Genomic DNA, 20,668 nt, shown 5'->3' with positions numbered 1-20,668 from the left:
AGTAAAACTTTAACACCAACAGAGATCTGAATGCATATAGTTTATATTAAAAAAGCAAGGTGCTACATGTATATAGTATAGTGTATATAATATATATATATATATTTATAAACTGTAAAAGGGTATAATAGTAGACGGTTTATTGTGCAGCCTCCACCCATACTTCTTATGTACGGTAGACTGAATGTGAATGAATGAATGAATGCATGGTGGAATCTATTTTACCTTAGTGCTGTTTTTGGTTTCTTTGTTAGCACAGCATACAATGCAACCACTTCCTCTTAAAGAAATGTCTTATTCCCTTTCAGGCTTTAAATAGAGCTTGTGCACATAATAATCACCTGCATCCTCCCAGATGAGCCAGTTCTATATTACAAGGCCTCCAGAAAGATAATGTATGGATCATATTAGCACTGACAGCCTGCGTAGCACATCTCTGCCAGCTCCTGCATATTTTAATCCTTTAGACATGTGTAATTCCGATTTTTCTGTCCGATACAGAATTCCCTGATCGCCGATCAAAACAATCCTTGATTTACGAGTTGTTACATTCTGCAAGATAGATTAGATTGGCCTTTAACCATACTGGTGCTGGGCGTTTTCACTTAATAACATGCTTGGGATTGCTCTGGAGAAGTGAGAGACCCAGCGTTAATGCTCAGCACTTCTCATCTGATGGCAATGGTTGCCATGGAAACAAGACCCCACCACCAATGTAATATGCCAATAGTCCTGTACTGGTCTGTCCCCAAACTGGGATGTCACAGGCCAGGGTGTCTGTGCGCCTCTCCTCCCCCTTTCCCTTAATCCACATACAAAAGGCACACAATGGAAGAGTAGGATGGTGTGCCGGATAGGCAAGGCGGTGTTCCTTGAGCCAGTGCAATCTCCATATACATGCAAGACTCCTCTAAGAATGCATGTCCAGGACTAGGTGACAACTGTATGTGACAAGCAGAGAAAGGACAACATATGACTTGTAATATATACAGAGAAGGCGAAGCGCAATTTGCAAAGCCAAGTAATCCATAACAAGCAGTCAGCAACCATCTTCTATTGTTCAGACCAACGAAACTAACAATCTATCTGGTTGCTATGGCTACCTGCACCATGCTTCCCCCACTGCCATATTAAATATGTATGTATAATGTTTGATATGGAGTGCTATAAGGGTGGGTCTGGAGACTTACAGCAAAGGGAAATAGATGCATGCCCCAATCAGCCAATCAGATTGTGCTTTTTATCTTCTGTCAAAATTCCATGGACACCAGCTCTAGTTTCCTCTATCCTGGCTTTCAATCCCCTAAAAAAGCATAAGAGCTGAGATTATCTGCATTAAAACTAGAACAAAGGAATGTAGAAGTGTTGCCATGGCAACCAATCCGATTCCAACTGTCCATATTCTATTGGAAGTTAGAAAATAAAATGACCTATCCACAAGCTATACTATAGTCCAGGCTCGATCGTTTAATATAAGTAATATAACATAATATATGAGGCCCCTCTCAGATGAGCACTGTCTGCCCATTTTTTATATAGATCCAGATGGAATGCAATGCATCTCTATGGGTGGGTGGATGTAAACGAATGTGCATCTGTTTAAATTCACCCATATCCAAGTCCGTTCAGCTTCGCAAACCGAAAAGGTCTGCGTCATTTCCTAATTCTGAGTAAACACTGATGAGAATAAATGCACATCAGTCCATGTCTGCCCGCCCATAGAAATTGCAAGGGTCTGTTTTCCCTCCATCACAAGATGGCGGAAAAATCTGTTCTGTTCTGGTCTGACACGGACAAGAATCTAGGTCAGGGGTCTTCAAACTTTGGCCCTCCAGTTGTTCATGAACTACAATTCCCATCATGCCTAGTCATGTTTGTGAATATCAGAGTTTTACAATGCCTCATGGGATGTGTAGTTCCACAACACCTGGAGAGCCGTAGTTTGAGGATCCCTGACCTAGGTGATCTTCATGTACAGAAGGTCAGGTGATATAATACAGAAGAGGGGTTCATGAGCAGAATATTTAGGGCCCATTAAGGTTTATGTGTGTGCACAGAGGTAGCATTAGACAGGTACGTTATTTTGCATCAACATAAGTTTTGACTTGCATTGGTGTGCGTTTTCAATTGTAAATTTGGGGTTGAATGGGTTCACAGTCATTGACCTTGGCCTGTGTTTTGATGCACTGCTATTAGGATCTATGGGCCTCCCAACGGAAAAAACAGACATGTTGTACATTTCAAAATGCACTGCATTACAGCGCTGAGATATGAATGGCCACTACATTTACTATGGGGCAGTTGGCCACATGCGTTTTTGCATGTTGCAATGCGTGAGTACACAACAGTGTACACGGGCCCTTAGCATCTTATGAAGTGAGTAATGTTAGAGGGTCTGATGGGAGTAATAATCATAGATCTTATTTATTGGTTCCCATAAATAAGCCCCATGTGTACTATATACATTTTAGCCACCAAGCTGATATGGTAACAGCATGAATAGGACTGACTGAGGTTGTCTATATATTACTAGAGGTCAATGTGACAGGCTAGCCCAGTTTAAATCATACAGACAAAGCAGTGTATACATATGTAGGACGAATGTGACTGGATGAGAGGCAGAGCAGTATGTTCAATGCAAATCAGTTTTGGCCAGCAGGAAAGGAAATGCATGCAGGCTGATATGTGACTTTAACTGAGCAAAGAAATAAAAGACCTGTTGACCATACCAATAAAATGTAATGTGGCCCATACCAGCCAATAAGATGTAACGTGGCCCATACCAGCCAATAAAATGTAACGTGGCCCATACCAGCCAATAAGATGTAACGTGGCCCATACCAGCCAATAAGATGTAATGTGGTCCATACCAGCAAAAAAAAATGAACGTGGCTCATACCAGCCAAAAAAACGTAACGTGGCCCATACCAGCCAATAAGGAATAACGTGGCCCATACCAGTCATTAAGCTTTATTGTGGCCCATACCAGCCTAAAAGATGTAACATGGCCTATACCAGCCAAAAGGATGTAAAGTAACCCATATGAGCCAGTAAGCTGTAATTTGGCCCGTACCAGCCAATAAGAAGTAACGTGGCTCATACTAGCCAATAACCTGTAATGTAGTCCATAGTAGCCAATAACCTGTAATGTGGTCCATACCAGCCAATAAGATGTAAAGTGGCCCATAATAGCCAGAGAGCTATAATGTGGCCCATATCAGTCAGTAAGTTGTAATGTGTCCCATAACAGCCAATAAGATGTAACGTGGCCCATACCAGCCAATAAGATGTAAAGTGGCCCATAATAGCCAGAAAGCTATAATGTGGCCCATATCAGTCAGTAAGTTGTAATGTGTCCCATACCAGCTAATACAATGTAACGTGGCCCATACCAGCCAATAGGATGTAAGGTGGCCCATACCAGCCAATAAGATGTAAAGTGGCCCATAATAGCCAGAAAGCTATAACGTGGCCCATATCAGTCAGTAAGTTGTAATGTGTTCCATAACAGCCAATAAGATGTAACGTGGCCCATACCAGCCAATAGGATGTAACGTGGCCCATACCAGCCAATAAGATGTAACGTGGCCCATAATAGCCAGAAAGCTATAACGTGGCCCATATCAGTCAGTAAGTTGTAATGTGTCCCATACCAGCTACCAGCCAATAAGATGTAACGTGGCCCATAATAGCCAGAAAGCTATAACGTGGCCCATATCAGTCAGTAAGTTGTAATGTGTCCCATACCAGCTAATACGATGTAACATGGCCCATACCAGCCAATAAGATGTAACGTAGCCCATACCAGCCAATAAGTTGAAACGTGGCCCATACCAGCCAAAAAGATGTAACGTGGCCCATACCAGCCAATAGAATGTAAAGTGACCTATATAAGCCAGTAAGCTGTAATGTGGCCTGTACCAGCCAATAAGAAGTAGTGTGGCCCATACTAGCCAGTAGGATGTAACATGGTCCATACCAGCCAATAAGATGTAATGTGGCCCATACTAGCTAGAAAGCTCTAATGTGGCCCATACCAGCCAGGTAAGCTGTAATGTGGCCCATACAAGCCAATAAGATGCGACATTTAATTCACTCAATGCAGAATTATTAATGAAAGCTACCATGCAATTGCTGCTAATGCTACCCTCCTCCCATTTTCTTTGCCCTAGATTTCATGAACTAGCTTCTGCTCCCTCCCTATTACTGTTAGCTGAGGCTCCTAACCTGCACTACACTATCACCACCCTTGGGAGTTGGGGGATGACAGCCTTGGGGGGTTATTCCCACTTAACCAATGGAGTGTATAACGGAGCTGACAGATTCCCTGCAGGGCAACCTGCAGCCAAGGAAAGTAAAGGTGTGTTCGATAACAGCAAATCAGATTCCAGCTATAATTTTCCAGGCTAGATTATAAAAAGAACTTTAGCATGCGATTGGGGGGTTCTGAGCATTAACCCTCTCCTGCCCTTCTTCCAGCCTTTATCAATCAGTCTATAAGCAACAGGCAGAGCAATATGGAAAATGGTCATCATGTAAATATACTGTATGGTAAGTGCAATAATTACATAACGTATAGGCTACTACAGCATATTAAAGAGCAATATGTAATACCCAATCATCAGTGTTCTGCCACCGCTCAAAGATGAAAGCTGATTGGTCGCTATATCTATCTTAAAGCTGTGTGTTTGCGTGAGAAGCTAGCAGATAAATAATACAATATATAATAGATCGATGTGTGTGAATTAAATTCTTAACGTTGCTTGTGTATGAAAGAGTGAGCAGCCCTGATGTGTCGGGCTCAGCAGGGTGCATCTCTAATCAGCAGTGTGCATTCATTAGCGGCAGTGCAGTGTGTGTGTGTGTGTGTGATTGCATGCAGTGCTGTGTGTATGTGTGACACTCCTCTTTTGTCAGGATCCTGCTCCCCTCCTCCTATGTGTGTCACAGTAACCCCATCTGTTCACCACCAGCCAGACATGGCACTTCAGTCTACATGATACATCTATAATGATGAGCCTTCCCTGCATCCCTGACGATTAAAAATCTCACATCCTGACATCACCTGGGCAACATCCTCCGCACCCAGCTACACCCTGGAAAATCCGCTGCATGCAGCTGGCGCGTTCCTCAGTGCAGAGCCATCTATGTTATGTAACCCCATCCATACTGAATCATCACTACTGTGCACTTGACTGTGGACTTGGAGTCAGACAAAGACAGTTCATAAATATCTGTCATCACCCAACTCACCAAGGCTTCTCTATTACCACCATCAAGCATTTAAACCCTCTGCTGAATTCGTTGCTATACTGGACCCTGCAACTGACACAATCTATTCTTAAAGGGTCACCCAACAGGCTTTGGGAAGTTAAAGGGACCTTAGCAGCCAGGTCTTGCCACTGTAGTTCTCAGCTATACTCCCCATGACTTGCTTTACCTGCTGCATCTTCATAAAATAAATGCAAATTCCATCAGTTAGAGCAGCCTCTTAACTTTTTAACCCAAGAGGAACCGCTAAAATAATTTCCAGTTCTCCAGAAACCCTTACTAAAACCAATTAATTAAAGGTCAATGGTGAAAGTTCTCCTTATAGTGATGGTCAGTAGGAGGAAGGCTAACCTTACACTGGTGGGCACATCTCCAGAATCCCTTACTAAAACCAATTCATTGAGGATCAATGGTGAAAGTTCGCCGCTATAAAGGTGGTCAGAAGGAGGAAGTCAACCCTTATGTTGGTAGGCAGTAGGAAGGGAATAACCCTTACATTGATGTTCAGTAAAAAAAAAAAAATGCAACCTTTACAGTAGTGGTCTGTAGGAGGGATACAGCCGTTATATATTGCTGGTCAGTATAAAGAATGTAACCCTAAAGTGGTAGTCGATAAGAAGAATGCAACCCTTATATTGGTGGTCAGTGGAAAGAATGCAACCCATACATTGGTGGTCAGAAGGAAGAATGCAACTCTTAGGTTGATGCTCAGTTGGAAGGAGGAAACCGTTACATCGGTGGTCAGTTAGAGCTGCCTCTTGACTTTTTAACGTTTAAAGGAACCCCTCGTAAAAATGTTAAGGTCTGCAGAAACTATTACTAAAACCAACTCATTAGGATTCAATGGTGAAGGTTCCCCTTATAATGGTGATAATTAGGAGGGAGGCAACCATTGCTGGTCAGTAGAAAGAATGTAACCTTAAAGCGGTAGTCAATAAGAAAAATGTAAGTCGTATATTGGTGGCCAGTAGACAGAATGCAACCCCTACTGTAGTTGACAGTGGGAAGAATACAACCCATACACTAGTGGTCATTAGGAAGGATGCAACCTTTACATTGGTGGTCAGTAGGAAGGAGGCAACCTTTACATTGGTGGTCAGTAGGAAGGAGGCAACCCTTACATTGGTGGTCAGTAGGAAGAAGTATACCCTTATATAGGTGATCAGTAAGGAGAATACCACCCATATATTGGTGGTCAGTAGGATGAATGCACCCCCTACAATAGTGGTCAGTGAAAAGAATGTAACACTTATACTGGTGGTCAGTAGGAAGGAAGCACACCTTTACTGTACATTGGAATGCAACCTTAATACTGGTGTTCAGTGAGAATAATGGAACCCTAACACTGATGGTCAGTGAGTAGAATGGAACCCTAACATTGATGGTCGGTGAGAAGAATAGAATCCTAAAAATTGATGGTTAGTGAGTTCAATGGAACCCTAACATTGATGGTCAGTGAGAAGAATGGAACCCTAACATTGATGGTTAGTGAGTTGAATGGAACCCTAACATTGATGGTCAGTGAGAAGAATGGAACCCTAACATTGATGGTTAGTGAGAAGAATGGAACCCTAACATTGATGGTCAGTGAGTAGAATGGAACCCTAACATTGATGGTCAGTGAGAAGAATGGAACCCTAACATTGATGGTCAGTGAGTAGAATGGAACCCTAACATTGATGGTCAGTGAGTAGAATGGAACCCTAACATTGATGGTCAGTGAGAAGAATGGAACCCTAACACCGATGGTCAGTGAGAAGAATGGAACCCTAACATTGATGGTTAGTGAGTTGAATGGAACCCTAACATTGATGGTCAGTGAGAAGAATGCAATTGTAACATTAGTGATCAGTAGGAAGAATGCAACCCTTAGAGTGATGATCAGTAGGAAGAATGTAACCCTAATGTGGTAGTCAATAAAAATATTACAACCCATACATTGGTGGTCAGTGGGAAGAATGCCCCCTTATGTACAGCCAAAAAGGCCATTGGTGTCCTGGAGCGGGCTCTGCCAAGTCAAATATCAAAAAGGAGGTCATCCAGCCTCCACTCAAGGAACCCCCGGCCTTACCTTGAGGAACCCTTCTACAGAACTCTGGTTTAGAATGGGTGAGTTAGAGTGACACCCTTGTAATGGCTGCAGTATATAACAAGCCTTGGAGATTCCAGATCTTACCGGCGGTGTACCAGAGCAGAATATAAGCCAGTGTATCAACTAAACAGCAGAAAACAAACCTAGGTGGTCTAACTATCAATCACCTAAGATTCGCACAATGTTTGTTTTTAAAAATGGAACCCTGTGAATATGGGGTAAAACACCTATAAATAGATATTTTGGTCACGTGATCTTTTCATTTTCCTATGATGATATGCCGGTACCTGCATTGTCCTCCATCCAGCAGGTTCCTGGTGATTCTGTATCATGTGTGAAGAATGCATGGCTCAGTGCCCACCTCCATGGTGGTATACCCATACAACCCTACATATAGATGGGTGGAGGAGTCCATACCCCCTCCTGATCCCTCCTGTATGTAGGGTACCTGTAGACAATGCAATACATGGGAGCATCCTGACAGCTCCATAGCATGGCACACCTACACCCTTCTACAGGGCATCCTCTGCCCATGGATGGATCATGGCACCTCCACACTGCTCTGTCCATGCAGATCGGTGCCTAGAGGGCTCTGCACGATCCCCCCACCCCCCGATGCCAATCCCCGGACCCGGACTCACCGTGATGCGAGGAATGTTCTTCTTGCCCTGGTAAGACATGTCGGAGGCTCTCCCCTCGGTTCAGGGCGGGGGGACTGGCGGACAGAGGAGCGGTGCGGCAGACGGAGGGTGCTGAGGAGGCGGAGGAGGAGGAGGATGAGGATGCGCTGCCCCCGTTCTCCCGACACCCGGGCTGTGCAATAAAGGACTTGCAGCAGGAGGCAGTGCGCATGCGCCGTGCCACTCCCTGTCCTCATCCGAGGCAACAGCTCCCGGCAGCTCCTATTGGACGAGGGGGCAGCCGCTATGCTAATGACAAGCCTGGCCAGAGGGCGGGGCCGCCGCCGAGGATGCAACGACTGCAATGCAGTGGCGAGCCGAGATTGATGCGCTGCAATCCGCTACCGGGCCGCCGCATGGCACTGCAAGCTGAGAGCATGGCCCGCTAAGCTAATGGGGGAGAGGATGGCACTGCAAGCTTGGAGCTTGGACCGCCTGGTCAATGGGGGAGAGGATGGCACTGCAAGGAAGGAGAGGATAGAACTGCAATGAGAGAGGTGGACCAGCCAGGCCTATGGGAGAGAGCATGGCACTGCAAGGAGAGAGGAGGGAGAGCATGACACTGCAAGGAGGGAGGAGAGAGAACATGGCACTGCAAGGAGGGAGGAGAGAGTGCATGGCACTGCAAGGAGGGAGGAAAGAGCATGGCACTGCAAGGAGGGAGGAGAGAGAGCAAGGCACTGCAAGGAGAGAGAGCATGGCACTGCAAGGAGAGAGAGCATGGCACTGCAAGGAGAGAGAGCAAGGCACTGCAAGGAGAGAGAGCATGGCACTGCAAGGAGAGAGGAGGGAGAGTGTGGCACTGCAAGGAGAGAGGAGGGAGAGTGTGGCACTGCAAGGAGGGAGAGTGTGGCACTGCAAGGAGAGAGAGCATGGCACTGCAAGGAGGGAGGAGAGAGAGCAAGGCACTGCAAGGAGAGAGGAGGGCTGAGCATGGCACTGCAAGGAGGGAGGAGAGAGAGCATGGCACTGCAAGGAGGGAGAGAGAGCATGACACTGGGAGGAGAGAGAGCATGGCACTGCAAGGAGGGAGGAGAGAGAGCATGGCACTGCAAGGAGAGAGGAGGGAGAGCATGACACTGCAAGGAGAGAGAACATGGCACTGCAAGGAGGGAGGAGAGAGAGCATGGCACTGCAAGGAGGGAGGAGAGAGAGCATGACACTTGGAGGAGAGAGAGCATGGCACTGCAAGGAGGGAGGAGAGAGAGCATGGCACTGCAAGGAGAGAGGAGGGAGAGCATGACACTGCAAGGAGGGAGGAGAGAGAGCAAGGCACTGCAAGGAGAGAGGAGGGCTGAGCATGGCACTGCAAGGAGGGAGAAGAGAGAGCATGGCACTGAAAGGAGGGAGAGCGTGGCACTGCAAGGAGGGAGAGCATGACACTGCAATGAGGGAGGAGAGAGAGCATGGCACTGCAAGGAGGGAGAGCATGACACTGCAATGAGGGAGGAGAGAGAGCATGGCACTGCAAGGAGGGAGGAGAGAGAGCATGGCACTGCAAGGAGGGATGAGAGAGAGCATGGCACTGCAAGGAGAGAGGAGGGAGAGCATGACACTGCAAGGAGGGAGGAGAGAGAGCAAGGCACTGCAAGGAGAGAGGAGGGCTGAGCATGGCACTGCAAGGAGGGAGAAGAGAGAGCCTGGCACTGAAAGGAGGGAGAGCATGACACTGCAATGAGGGAGGAGAGAGAGCATGGCACTGCAAGGAGGGAGAGGGTGGCACTGCAATGAGGGAGGAGAGAGAGCATGACACTGCAAGGAGGGAGAGGGTGGCACTGCAATGAGGGAGGAGAGAGAGCATGACACTGCAAGGAGAGAGATCATGGCTCTGCAAGGAGGGAGAGGATGGCACTGCAAGGAGGGAGAGCATGACACTGCAAGGAGGGAGAGCATGACACTGCAAGGAGGGAGAGCATGGCACTGCAAGGAGAGAGAGAGCATGGCTCTGCAAGGAGGGAGAGCATGACACTGCAAGGAGAGAGAGGATGGCACTGCAAGGAGGGAGAGCATGACACTGCAAGGAGAGAGAGGATGTCACTGCAATGAGGGAGGAGAGAGAGCATGGCACTGCAAGGAGAGAGAGCATGGCTCTGCAAGGAGGGAGAGGATGGCACTGAAAGGAGGGAGAGAATGACACTGCAAGGAGGGAGGAGAGAGAGCATGGCACTGCAAGGAGGGAGAGGATGGCACTGCAAGGAGGGAGAGCATGGCACTGCAAGGAGGGAGAGCATGGCAATGCAAGGAGGGAGAGCATGGCACTGCAAGGAGGGAGAGCATGGCACTGCAAGGAAGGAGAGCATGGCTCTGCAAGGAGGGAGAGCATGGCACTGCAGGGGGAGAGGATGGCACTGCAAGGGGGAGAGGATGGGACTGCAAGGAGGGAGGGCATGACACTGCAAGGAGGGAGAGCATGACACTGCAAGGAGGGAGAGGATGGCACTGCAAGGAGGGAGAGCATGACACTGCAAGGAGGGATAGCATGACACTGCAAGGATGGAGAGCATGACACTGCAAGGAGGGAGAACATGACACTGCAAGGAGAGAGGGGGACCAGCCAGGCCTATTGGGGAGAGCATTGCACTGCAAGGAGGGAGAGCATGACACTGCAAGGGGGAGAGGATGGCACTGTAAGGAGGGAGAGCATGACACTGCAAGGAGGGAAAGGATGGCACTGCAAGGGGAGGCATGGCACTGCAAGGAGGGAGAGCATGACACTGCAAGGAGGGAGAGCATGACACTGCAAGGAGGGAGAGCATGACACTGCAAGGAGGGAGAACATGACACTGCAAGGAGGGAGAACATGGCACTGCAAGGAGGGAGGGAATGGCACTGCAAGGAGAGAGGGGGACCAGCCAGGCCTATTGGGGAGAGCATTGCACTGCAAGGAGGGAGAGCATGACACTGCAAGGGGGAGAGGATGGCACTGCAAGAGGGAGAGTATGGAACTGCAAGGAGGGAAAGGATGGAGCTGCAAGGAGGAGGGAGAGGATGGAACTGCAAGGAGGGGGGGGATGGAACTGCAAGGAGAGAGAGGATGGAACTGCAAGGAGGGAGAGGATGGCACTGCAAGAAGGGAGAGGAGGGCACTCCAAGGAGAGAGAGTATGGCACTGCAAGGATGGAGAGTATGGCACTGCAAGGAGAGAGGAGGACCAGCCAGGCCTATTGGGGAGAGCATGGCACTGCAAGGAGGGAGAACATGACACTGCAAGGGGGAGAGGATGGCACTGCAAGAGGGAGAGGATGGCACTGCAAGAGGGAGAGGATGGAACTGCAAGGAGGGAAAGGATAGAACTGCAAGGAGGAAGAGGATGGCATTGCAAGGAGGGAGAGGATGAAACTGCAAGAAGGGAGAGGATGGCACTGCAAGGAGGGAGAGGATGGCACTGCAAGGGGGTAAAGGATGAAACTGCGAGGATGGCACTGCAAGGAGGGAGAGGATGGAACTGCAAGGAGAGATAAGGGAGAGCATGACACTGCAAGGGGGTGAGGATGGCCCTGTAAGGAGGGGGAAGATGGAACCGCAGGGAGGGAGAGGATGGAACTGCAAGGAGGGAGAGGGTGGCACTGCAAGGACAGAAAAGGGAACTGCAAAGCAGGAGAGGATGGAACTGCAAGGAGAGAGGAGGGAGAGCAAGGCACTGCAAGGAGGGAAAGCATGACACTGCAAGGGGGGAGAGGATGGAACTGAAAGGGGGAGAGCATGGCACTGCAAAGAGGTAGAGGATGGCACTGCAAAGAGGGAGACATTGGCACTGCAAGGATGAGGAAGATGGCGCTGCAAGAAGAGAGGAGGGAGAGGATAGCACTGCAGGAGGAGAGGAAGGCACTGCAGAAGGAGATGATAGCACTGCAAGGAAGGAGGGGATGGCACTGCAAGGAGATAGGAGAGGGAATGGCACTGCAAAGTGATAGGAGGGAGAGGATGGCACTGCAAGGAGGGAGGGAATGGAACTGCAATGAGACAGGAGGGAGAGCATGGCACTGCACAGAGATAGGAGGGAGGGAATAGCACTGGAAGAAGATATGAGGGGGAGGATGGCACTGCAAGGAGATAGGTGGGAGAGGGTGGCACTGCAAGGAGAGAGGAAAGCACTGCTAGAAAATAGAATGGAGGGAATAGAACTACAACAAGACAGGAGGGAGCTCATGGAACTGCAGGGAGGGTGGGAATGGCACTGCAAGAGAGAGAAGGGAGGGAAAGAAACTGCAAGGAGATAGGAGGGAGAGCATGGCACTGCATGGAGAGAAAAGGGAGGGAATGGCACTGCAAGGAGATAGGAGTGAGAGGGTGGCACTGCAAGGAGATAGGAGGGAGAGCATGGCATTGCAAGGAAATAGGAGGGAGAGCATGGCACTGCAAGGAGAGAGGCGGGAGAGGATGGCACTGAAAGGAGAGAGTAGGGAGAGCATGGCACCACAAGGAATTAAGAGAGAGAATGACACTGCAAGGAGAGAGGAAAGAAAACATTTCACTGCAAGTATGGAGAGGGCAAGAAGATAGGAGGAAGAGGATGGCACTGCAAGAAGATAGGAAGTAGAGCACGCACTGCAGGGAAATAAGAGGGAGGGAATGGCACTGCAAGGAGATGGGAGGGAGAGAATGGCACTGCAAGGAGATAGAAGGGAGAGGATGGCACTGCAATGAGAGAGGAGGACGAGCATGGCACTACAAGGAGATAGGCAGGAGAGGATGGCACTGCAAGGTGAGAGGAGGGAGAGCATGGCAGTGCAAGCAGAAAGGATGGCACTGCAATGAGTTAGAGAATGATGCTACAAGGAGATAGGAGGGAGAGGATGGTACTGCAAGAAGATAGGAGGGAGCACATGGCATTGCAAGGAGATAGGAGGGAGAGCATGGCACTGCAAGGATATAGGCGCGAGAGGATGGCACTGAAAGGTGAGAGTAGGAAAAGCATAGCACCACAAGGAATTAAGAGAGAGAAAATGACACTGCAAGGAGAGAGGAAAGAAAACATGGCACTGCAAGGACGGAGAGGGCAAGGAGATAGGAGGGAGTGGATGGCACTGCAAGGAGATAGGAGGGAGAGCATTCACTGCAGGTAAATAAGAGGGAGAGAATGGCACTGCAAGGAGATAGGAGGAAAAGGATGGCACTGTAAGAAGATACGAGGGAGAGCATGGCACTGCAAGGAGATAGAAGGGAGGGGATGGGACTGCAAGGAGAGAGGAAGAGATGCATGTCACTGCAAGGAGAGAGGAGGAAGAGCATGGCACTGCAAGGAGATAGGAGAGAGAGAGGGTGGCACTGCAAGGAGAGAAGAGGGAGAGCATGGCAGTGCAAGCAGATAGGATGGCACTGCAAGGAGATAGGACAGAAAGCGTGACACTGCAAGGAGATAGGAGAGGATGGCACTGCAAGGAGATAGGAGAGAAAGGATGGCACTGCAAGGAGATAGGAGAAAGAGAATTGTGCTGCAAGGAGTTAGGAGGGAGAGGATTGTTACTGCAAGGAGATAGGAGGGAGAGGATGGTACTGCAAGGAGATAGGAGAGAGAGAATGGTGCTGCAAGGAGATAGGAGGGAGAGGATTGTTACTGCAAGGAGATAGGAGGAAGAAGATGGTACTGCAAGGAGATAGGAGAGAGAGAATGGTGCTGCAAGGAGATAGGAAGGAGAGGATTGGTACTGCAAGGAGATAGGAGGGAGAGGATAGGTACTACAAGGAGATAGGAGGGAGAAGATTGGTACTACAAGGAGATAGGAGGGAGGACATGGCACTGTAAGGAGGGAGAGGATGGCACTGCAAGGAGAGATAAGGGAGAGCATGACACTGCAAGGGGGTGAGGATGGCCCTGTAAGGAGGGGGAAGATGGAACTGCAGGGAGGGAGAGGATGGAACTGCAAGGAGGGAGAGGGTGGCACTGCAAGGACAGAAAAGGGAACTGCAAAGCAGGAGAGGATGGAACTGCAAGGAGAGAGGAGGGAGAGCAAGGCACTGCAAGGAGGGAAAGCATGACACTGCAAGGGGGGAGAGGATGGAACTGAAAGGGGGAGAGCATGGCACTGCAAAGAGGTAGAGGATGGCACTGCAAAGAGGGAGACATTGGCACTGCAATGATGAGGAAGATGGCACTGCAAGAAGAGAGGAGGGAGAGGATAGCACTGCAGGAGGAGAGGAAGGCACTGCAGAAGGAGATGATAGCACTGCAAGGAAGGAGGGGATGGCACTGCAAGGAGATAGGAGAGGGTATGGCACTGCAAAGTGATAGGAGGGAGAGGATGGCACTGCAAGGAGGGAGGGAATGGAACTGCAATGAGACAGGAGGGAGAGCATGGCACTGCACAGAGATAGGAGGGAGGGAATAGCACTGGAAGAAGATATGAGGGGGAGGATGGCACTGCAAGGAGATAGGTGGGAGAGGGTGGCACTGCAAGGAGAGAGGAAAGCACTGCTAGAAAATAGAATGGAGGGAATAGAACTACAACAAGACAGGAGGGAGCTCATGGAACTGCAGGGAGGGTGGGAATGGCACTGCAAGAGAGAGAAGGGAGGGAAAGAAACTGCAAGGAGATAGGAGGTAGAGGGTGGCACTGCAAGGAGATAGGAGGGAGAGCATGGCACTGCATGGAGAGAAAAGGGAGGGAATGGCACTGCAAGGAGATAGGAGTAAGAGGGTGGCACTGCAAGGAGATAGGAGGGAGAGCATGGCATTGCAAGGAAATAGGAGGTAGAGCATGGCACTGCAAGGAGAGAGGCGGGAGAGGATGGCACTGAAAGGAGAGAGTAGGGAGAGCATGGCACCACAAGGAATTAAGAGAGAGAATGACACTGCAAGGAGAGAGGAAAGAAAACATTTCACTGCAAGGATGGAGAGGGCAAGAAGATAGGAGGAAGAGGATGGCACTGCAAGAAGATAGGAGGTAGAGCATGCACTGCAGGGAAATAAGAGGGAGGGAATGGCACTGCAAGGAGATGGGAGGGAGAGAATGGCACTGCAAGGAGATAGAAGGGAGAGGATGGCACTGCAATGAGAGAGGAGGACGAGCATGGCACTACAAGGAGATAGGCGGGAGAGGATGGCACTGCAAGGTGAGAGGAGGGAGAGCATGGCAGTGCAAGCAGAAAGGATGGCACTGCAATGAGTTAGAGAATGATGCTACAAGGAGATAGGAGGGAGAGGATGATACTGCAAGAAGATAGGAGGGAGCACATGGCATTGCAAGGAGATAGGAGGGAGAGCATGGCACTGCAAGGATATAGGCACGAGAGGATGGCACTGAAAGGTGAGAGTAGGAAAAGCATAGCACCACAAGGAATTAAGAGAGAGAAAATGACACTGCAAGGAGAGAGGAAAGAAAACATGGCACTGCAAGGACGGAGAGGGCAAGGAGATAGGAGGGAGTGGATGGCACTGCAAGGAGATAGGAGGGAGAGCATTCACTGCAGGTAAATAAGAGGGAGAGAATGGCACTGCAAGGAGATAGGAGGAAAAGGATGGCACTGTAAGAAGATACGAGGGAGAGCATGGCACTGCAAGGAGATAGAAGGGAGGGGATGGGACTGCAAGGAGAGAGGAAGAGATGCATGCCACTGCAAGGAGAGAGGAGGAAGAGCATGGCACTGCAAGGAGAGAGAGAGGGTGGCACTGCAAGGAGAGAAGAGGGAGAGCATGGTGGCAGTGCAAGCAGATAGGATGGCACTGCAAGGAGATAGGACAGAAAGCGTGACACTGCAAGGAGATAGGAGAGGATGGCACTGCAAGGAGATAGGAGAGAAAGGATGGCACTGCAAGGAGATAGGAGAAAGAGAATTGTGCTGCAAGGAGATAGGAGGGAGAGGATGGTACTGCAAGGAGATAGGAGAGAGAGAATGGTGCTGCAAGGAGATAGGAAGGAGAGGATTGGTACTGCAAGGAGATAGGAGGGAGAGGATAGGTACTACAAGGAGATAGGAGGGAGAAGATTGGTACTACAAGGAGATAGGAGGGAGGACATGGCACTGTAAGGAGATAGGGCCAGTTCAATAAGAGCGAGCATAGAAGGAGCTGGAGGAACCTGACATTGTAGACAATCACGTGGAGCTGTTATGTTATACACTGAGGTCTGCAATTTGTTACATTCTAGCAAAAAGAAAACGTTTATACCATGTTATACATTCATGTCTGCAATATGTTACATTCTAACACACTACACTACTCAAAAAGAAAGTGAGTTAGAGGAAAACACTTTCACCATATATATCTGTGATGGTCAACTTTCTTGACATGGCGGCCCCCAAGTGTTGCCCTAAACATCACCAATTGGCCACAAATAAAATTCAATGAATTTTCATTATCAGATACAAGAGATAGCGAGAGACTGCAGACATGATACAGGTGATGGTCAGAGACTGCAGACATGATACAAGAGACTGCAGACATGATACAGGAGATGGTCAGAGACTGCTGATGGCGACAGACTTTGGATATAATACAAGAGATGATTAGAGACTGCCGATAGGATATAAGAAATTTTTAGAGACTGCAAGCCTGATACAAAAAGATGGTCAGAGACTGCAGACATGATACAGGAGATGGTCAGAGACTGGGGACGTAACACAAGAGATGGTCAGAGTCTGCTGATGTGACAAAAGAGATGGTCAGAGACTGCAGACAGTATACATGAGATGGTCAGAGACTGTGGACATAATACAAGAAATGGCGAGAGAATGACATATAACAAGAGATGGTCAGAGTCTGAGGATAAGATACGGCCGGAGACTGCAGACAGGATACAAGAGATGGTCAAAGACCAGGGGCGTAACTACAGGGGTTGCAATTGCAACCAGGCCCCATGCTCCAGGGGGCCTGTGCGCCTCCCTTGTACACCTGCATAGGAGGGAAAGCATGTAGAGAAATCACTGTCCTCATTTTCCCTCCTGTAGCTGCAGGAGGGAAATGGAGGAGATTGGTTCCTCTGTATTCTGCCCCCGCTATCCTCCTATGCAGTTCACTTGTGTTCTGCTGTCTCTGGGCCCCTGTGTGCTGCCCCCCCCCCCCCCAAGGGGTCAGTAAATATGTAATTTCCTTCCTTTTCTGAATGGACAGAGTCATAGTCAGTGACATTGTAAAAAAATAAAATTATAAAAAATTAAACAACTAAAATACCAAAAAATAAAAACTACTGACACCAGTGGGTGAACTTCCAGGATCGCAAAGGTCACACTTGCGACCGGGCCCTGACATTCCACCACCGTGGGGAGGCCCCAAGATGGCAGGAAGGTGGCTCACTGCAGAACTTGTGAAAGGGTCCCGCTGCGGGACTGTAATAAAATGCCCCGCAAAGAGAGTAAAGGGCCCCAGGATCAGTGGGAAGAGCTCCAGGCTTGAAGGGAAGGGCCCGGCCAGGGGTCTGGGGGGCCCTTCATGGTTTCTTGCACCGGGGCCCTGAAGGTTCTAGTTACGCCTCTGTCAAAGACTGTGGACAAGAAACAAGAGATGGTCAGAAATTCTGCATATAATACAAGAGATGGTCAGATACTGGACATACTGTAAATCTAGATATGGTCAGAGGCTGTGGAATGGATACTAGAGATGGTCAAAGACCGTGGACATAATACAAAAGATGGTCATAGACTGTGAATATGATATAAGAGATGATCATATACCGCGGACATGATACAAGAGATTGTCAGAGACTGATATGATACACAAGATAGTCATAGACTGCAGACATTATACAAGAGATGGCCAGAAATTACAAACATGATACAAAAGAAGATCAGACTGCAGATATAATACAAGAGATCAGGTCTGATCTAGCCTGTCTGATGTGGGGGTGCAGTAAAAAATGTGAGGGGCAGAGGATTAGAGGTCAGCAGGGCAGTGTACAGGGGGGTCAGCAGGGCAGTGTACAGGGGGGTCAGCAGGACAGAGGATAAGCTTAGTGGTGTGCATGCCAGTGTACAGAGGCTTTTCATTTGCAGGGCAGTGTACAGGGTCAGCAGACAGGGGACAGCAGGGCAAAGGATGGGGGGTCTGCAGGGGAGTGTACAGGAACCAGTATGGCAGTGTACAGGGGGTCAGTAGGGCAGAGAACAAGGGTCAGCAGGGCAGTGTGCAGGGGTTAGCAGAGCCAAAGATAGTGGTCACTGGGCTGGGGATGGGTCAGCAAGGTGGAGGACAGGGGGTCACTGCTGACGGGGCAGATAACAGGGGTCATTGCTGGAAGGGCAGATAACAGGGGTCATTGCTGGAAGGGCAGAGGACAGGGGTCATTGCTGGAAGGTCAGAGGACAGGGGTCATTGCTGGAAGGGCAGAGGACAGGGGTCATTGCTGGAAGGGCAGAGGACAGGGGTCATTGCTGGAAGGGCAGAGGACAGGGGTCATTGCTGGAAGGGCAGAGGACAGGGGTCATTGCTGGAAGGGCAGAGGACAGGGGTCATTGCTGGCAGGGCAGAAGACAGGGGTCATTGTTGGCAGGGCACTTGTCAGAGCTTCTCCTATCACTGCACTGCACATAGTCTAGGCGCAGGCATCAGTGCTTCTCTACACACCACACAAAGCTGACATCACATTCTCTTACACAGAAGCATGAACTGCACAGCTTTTTGTTGTCATGTCCCAACTTTTTGAGACATGTTGCTGCCATCAATTTCAAAATTACCATACTTTTTACTTAAAATGGTACATTTTTCAGTTTAAACATTTAATCTGCTTTCTATTTTCTATTGTGAATAAAATATGGGTTTATGAGAACTGCAAATTATTGCATTCTGTTTTTACTGTATGTAGCTTTTACGCAGTGTCCCAACTTTTTTTGAATTTAGGGTGTAAGTGCACTCCTGTGACCCTGAAAAGAAGTATGGTCAAAAAAGCCTTGGCCGTGCTTCTCCTTTAACTCCTTTGCCTCTCACACCTATGGACCAGAGCAATTTTTACATTTCTGCTAAAGAACTGTTTATATAACTTTGTCATTACTTTAAGTGGAACTTCACTCTCTCAATCAACATAGACTATTTTTAATCCTTATGCTGCTAGCATTAGTAAATAGATAGAAAAATCATATTTTCTTGCTTTAAACTTTTTTGTTACATTTTTCCAGTTACTTCCTGGTTTGCATGCCTAGGCAAATGATGTCATACATCCCAGGAGTCTGCAGGGGAAAAGGGAGGGCTCTCAGCTTAACATATGCCTGAGCTAAGGGCAGATGGATTCCAGTAAGTAAATGATACATGAATCATCTGCCTTTACTCAAGATGGCCATGACCTGAAATGCTAGGGGTTCTTTTCTTTTCTTTCTTTTTTTTGATGATTTCTAAGCAAAATAAAGCATGGAGACCTGGACGGATGGGGAGATTGCTTTGATTAATACAAATTAATTAAAATAGCATTTTTTGGTTTGTGGTGCTCAGATGCAGTGCAGCTTCACTTTAAGATAAAGTAATAGGTATATTGTTTTTTTGTTGTTTTTTTTAGGACAAACATGACTTTCTTTTTATGATAATGTGTGAAACAATTTTTTTTTTACAGTCCTTAGACAATAAAGCTCAACAAAACTAAACAAATCACACATTTTCTTTTCTGTTTTTTTTTTTTGAGCAGTATTAGCTGAAAAATAAATAATGTTACTGCACATAAAATGTACACATTTTATTCTGTAATTTGTCCTGTTTAAAATTACACTAAATTTATCATTGCGTTACAAAGCATTGCAAGGATATTCACAAATGAAATAAAGTTTTTTTTTTATTTGTTTGTTTTTTCAACTTTGCACAAATGGGAAATATGTACATTTATGTTATATGTGTAAAAAATATTAACAAACAAAACACAAATCTTAAAATATTAATAGTTAATAAAATAGGAAAAAAATAAGCAGGAAAATAATAGGTAAAGGGTGAAGAATTATAAGGGCCGATTAAGGTTAATAAGGGATTAAAGAGAGAAAAATGTTATTAAAAAAAAAAACACTTTTTTTAAAGTGGTTGTAAAGGCACAAGATTTTTTATCATCATGCATTTTATGCACGAGGGTAAAAAAACTTCTGCATGCAGCAGCCCCCATAATACTCACCCTAGCCCCTTCTTGATCCAGCAATGTCCACGATCACAGCCAGTGAGCCAATCAGGAGATGAAGGGGGCGGAGCCGAACCACGGCTCCATGTGTGAATGGACACACAGAGCAGCGGCTTAGCTCGGGTGCCCCCATAGCAAGCTGCTTGCTGTTGGGGCACCCGACAGGAGGAAGGAGCCAGGAGCGCGGGCGGGGGACCCCAGGAGCAGAGGATCCAGGCCACTCTGTGCAAAACCACTGCACAGAGCAGGTAAGTATAACATTTATTATTTTTGTGAAAAAAAAATAAAGCTTTACAATCACTTTAACTTGTCAGGTTGCTTTAACTGACATTGTTTTTAGATCTAAGTTCATTCCTTTGATCTGCAAAGGAATGAACAGACAGGCAGATACAAACGTAACATTATGTTCCATTGTATCTTTCTATATTGAGCTTGAAACAGTTTTGTTTATAAACACTGATTTAGATTGCTTTTCTGACAGCTGAAGCTGCGGACACCTCTGAGTATACAGTGATCCCGGCTTTTGTTAGTAAGCACTGACAACCACTGTAGATTGGGAGAGGGGTTTTTAGAAGCAGGGCAGGGAGGCTAAATGTGCTACACAT

At 47.8% G+C, this 20,668-nt stretch overlaps 1 protein-coding gene across 2 annotated transcripts in view; it reads right to left on the bottom strand.

Annotated features, from left to right (window-relative positions):
- The window catches only part of DPYSL2 (dihydropyrimidinase like 2), a 170,758-nt gene that overhangs the window by 85,514 nt on the left and 64,576 nt on the right, over window positions 1-20,668 (bottom strand). Inside the window, exon 1 of one of the 2 annotated variants that reach the window (XM_082254135.1) lies at window positions 8,005-8,225. The exons of the other annotated variant lie outside the window; for it this stretch is intronic. Within the exon in view, the coding sequence (XP_082110261.1) occupies window positions 8,005-8,043 (39 nt within the window). The 5' untranslated portion in view covers window positions 8,044-8,225. Of the gene's footprint in view, window positions 1-8,004; window positions 8,226-20,668 lie in introns of those variants that run through there. 2 annotated transcript variants of the gene reach the window in all.

This window comes from Pelophylax lessonae, assembly GCF_965119305.1.
Source record: "Pelophylax lessonae genome assembly, chromosome: 4".
In the NCBI taxonomy this organism is placed as follows: domain Eukaryota; kingdom Metazoa; phylum Chordata; class Amphibia; order Anura; family Ranidae; genus Pelophylax; species Pelophylax lessonae.
Note: the sequence above shows the minus strand (reverse complement) of the source record. Positions and strands in the feature narration are given on the sequence as shown.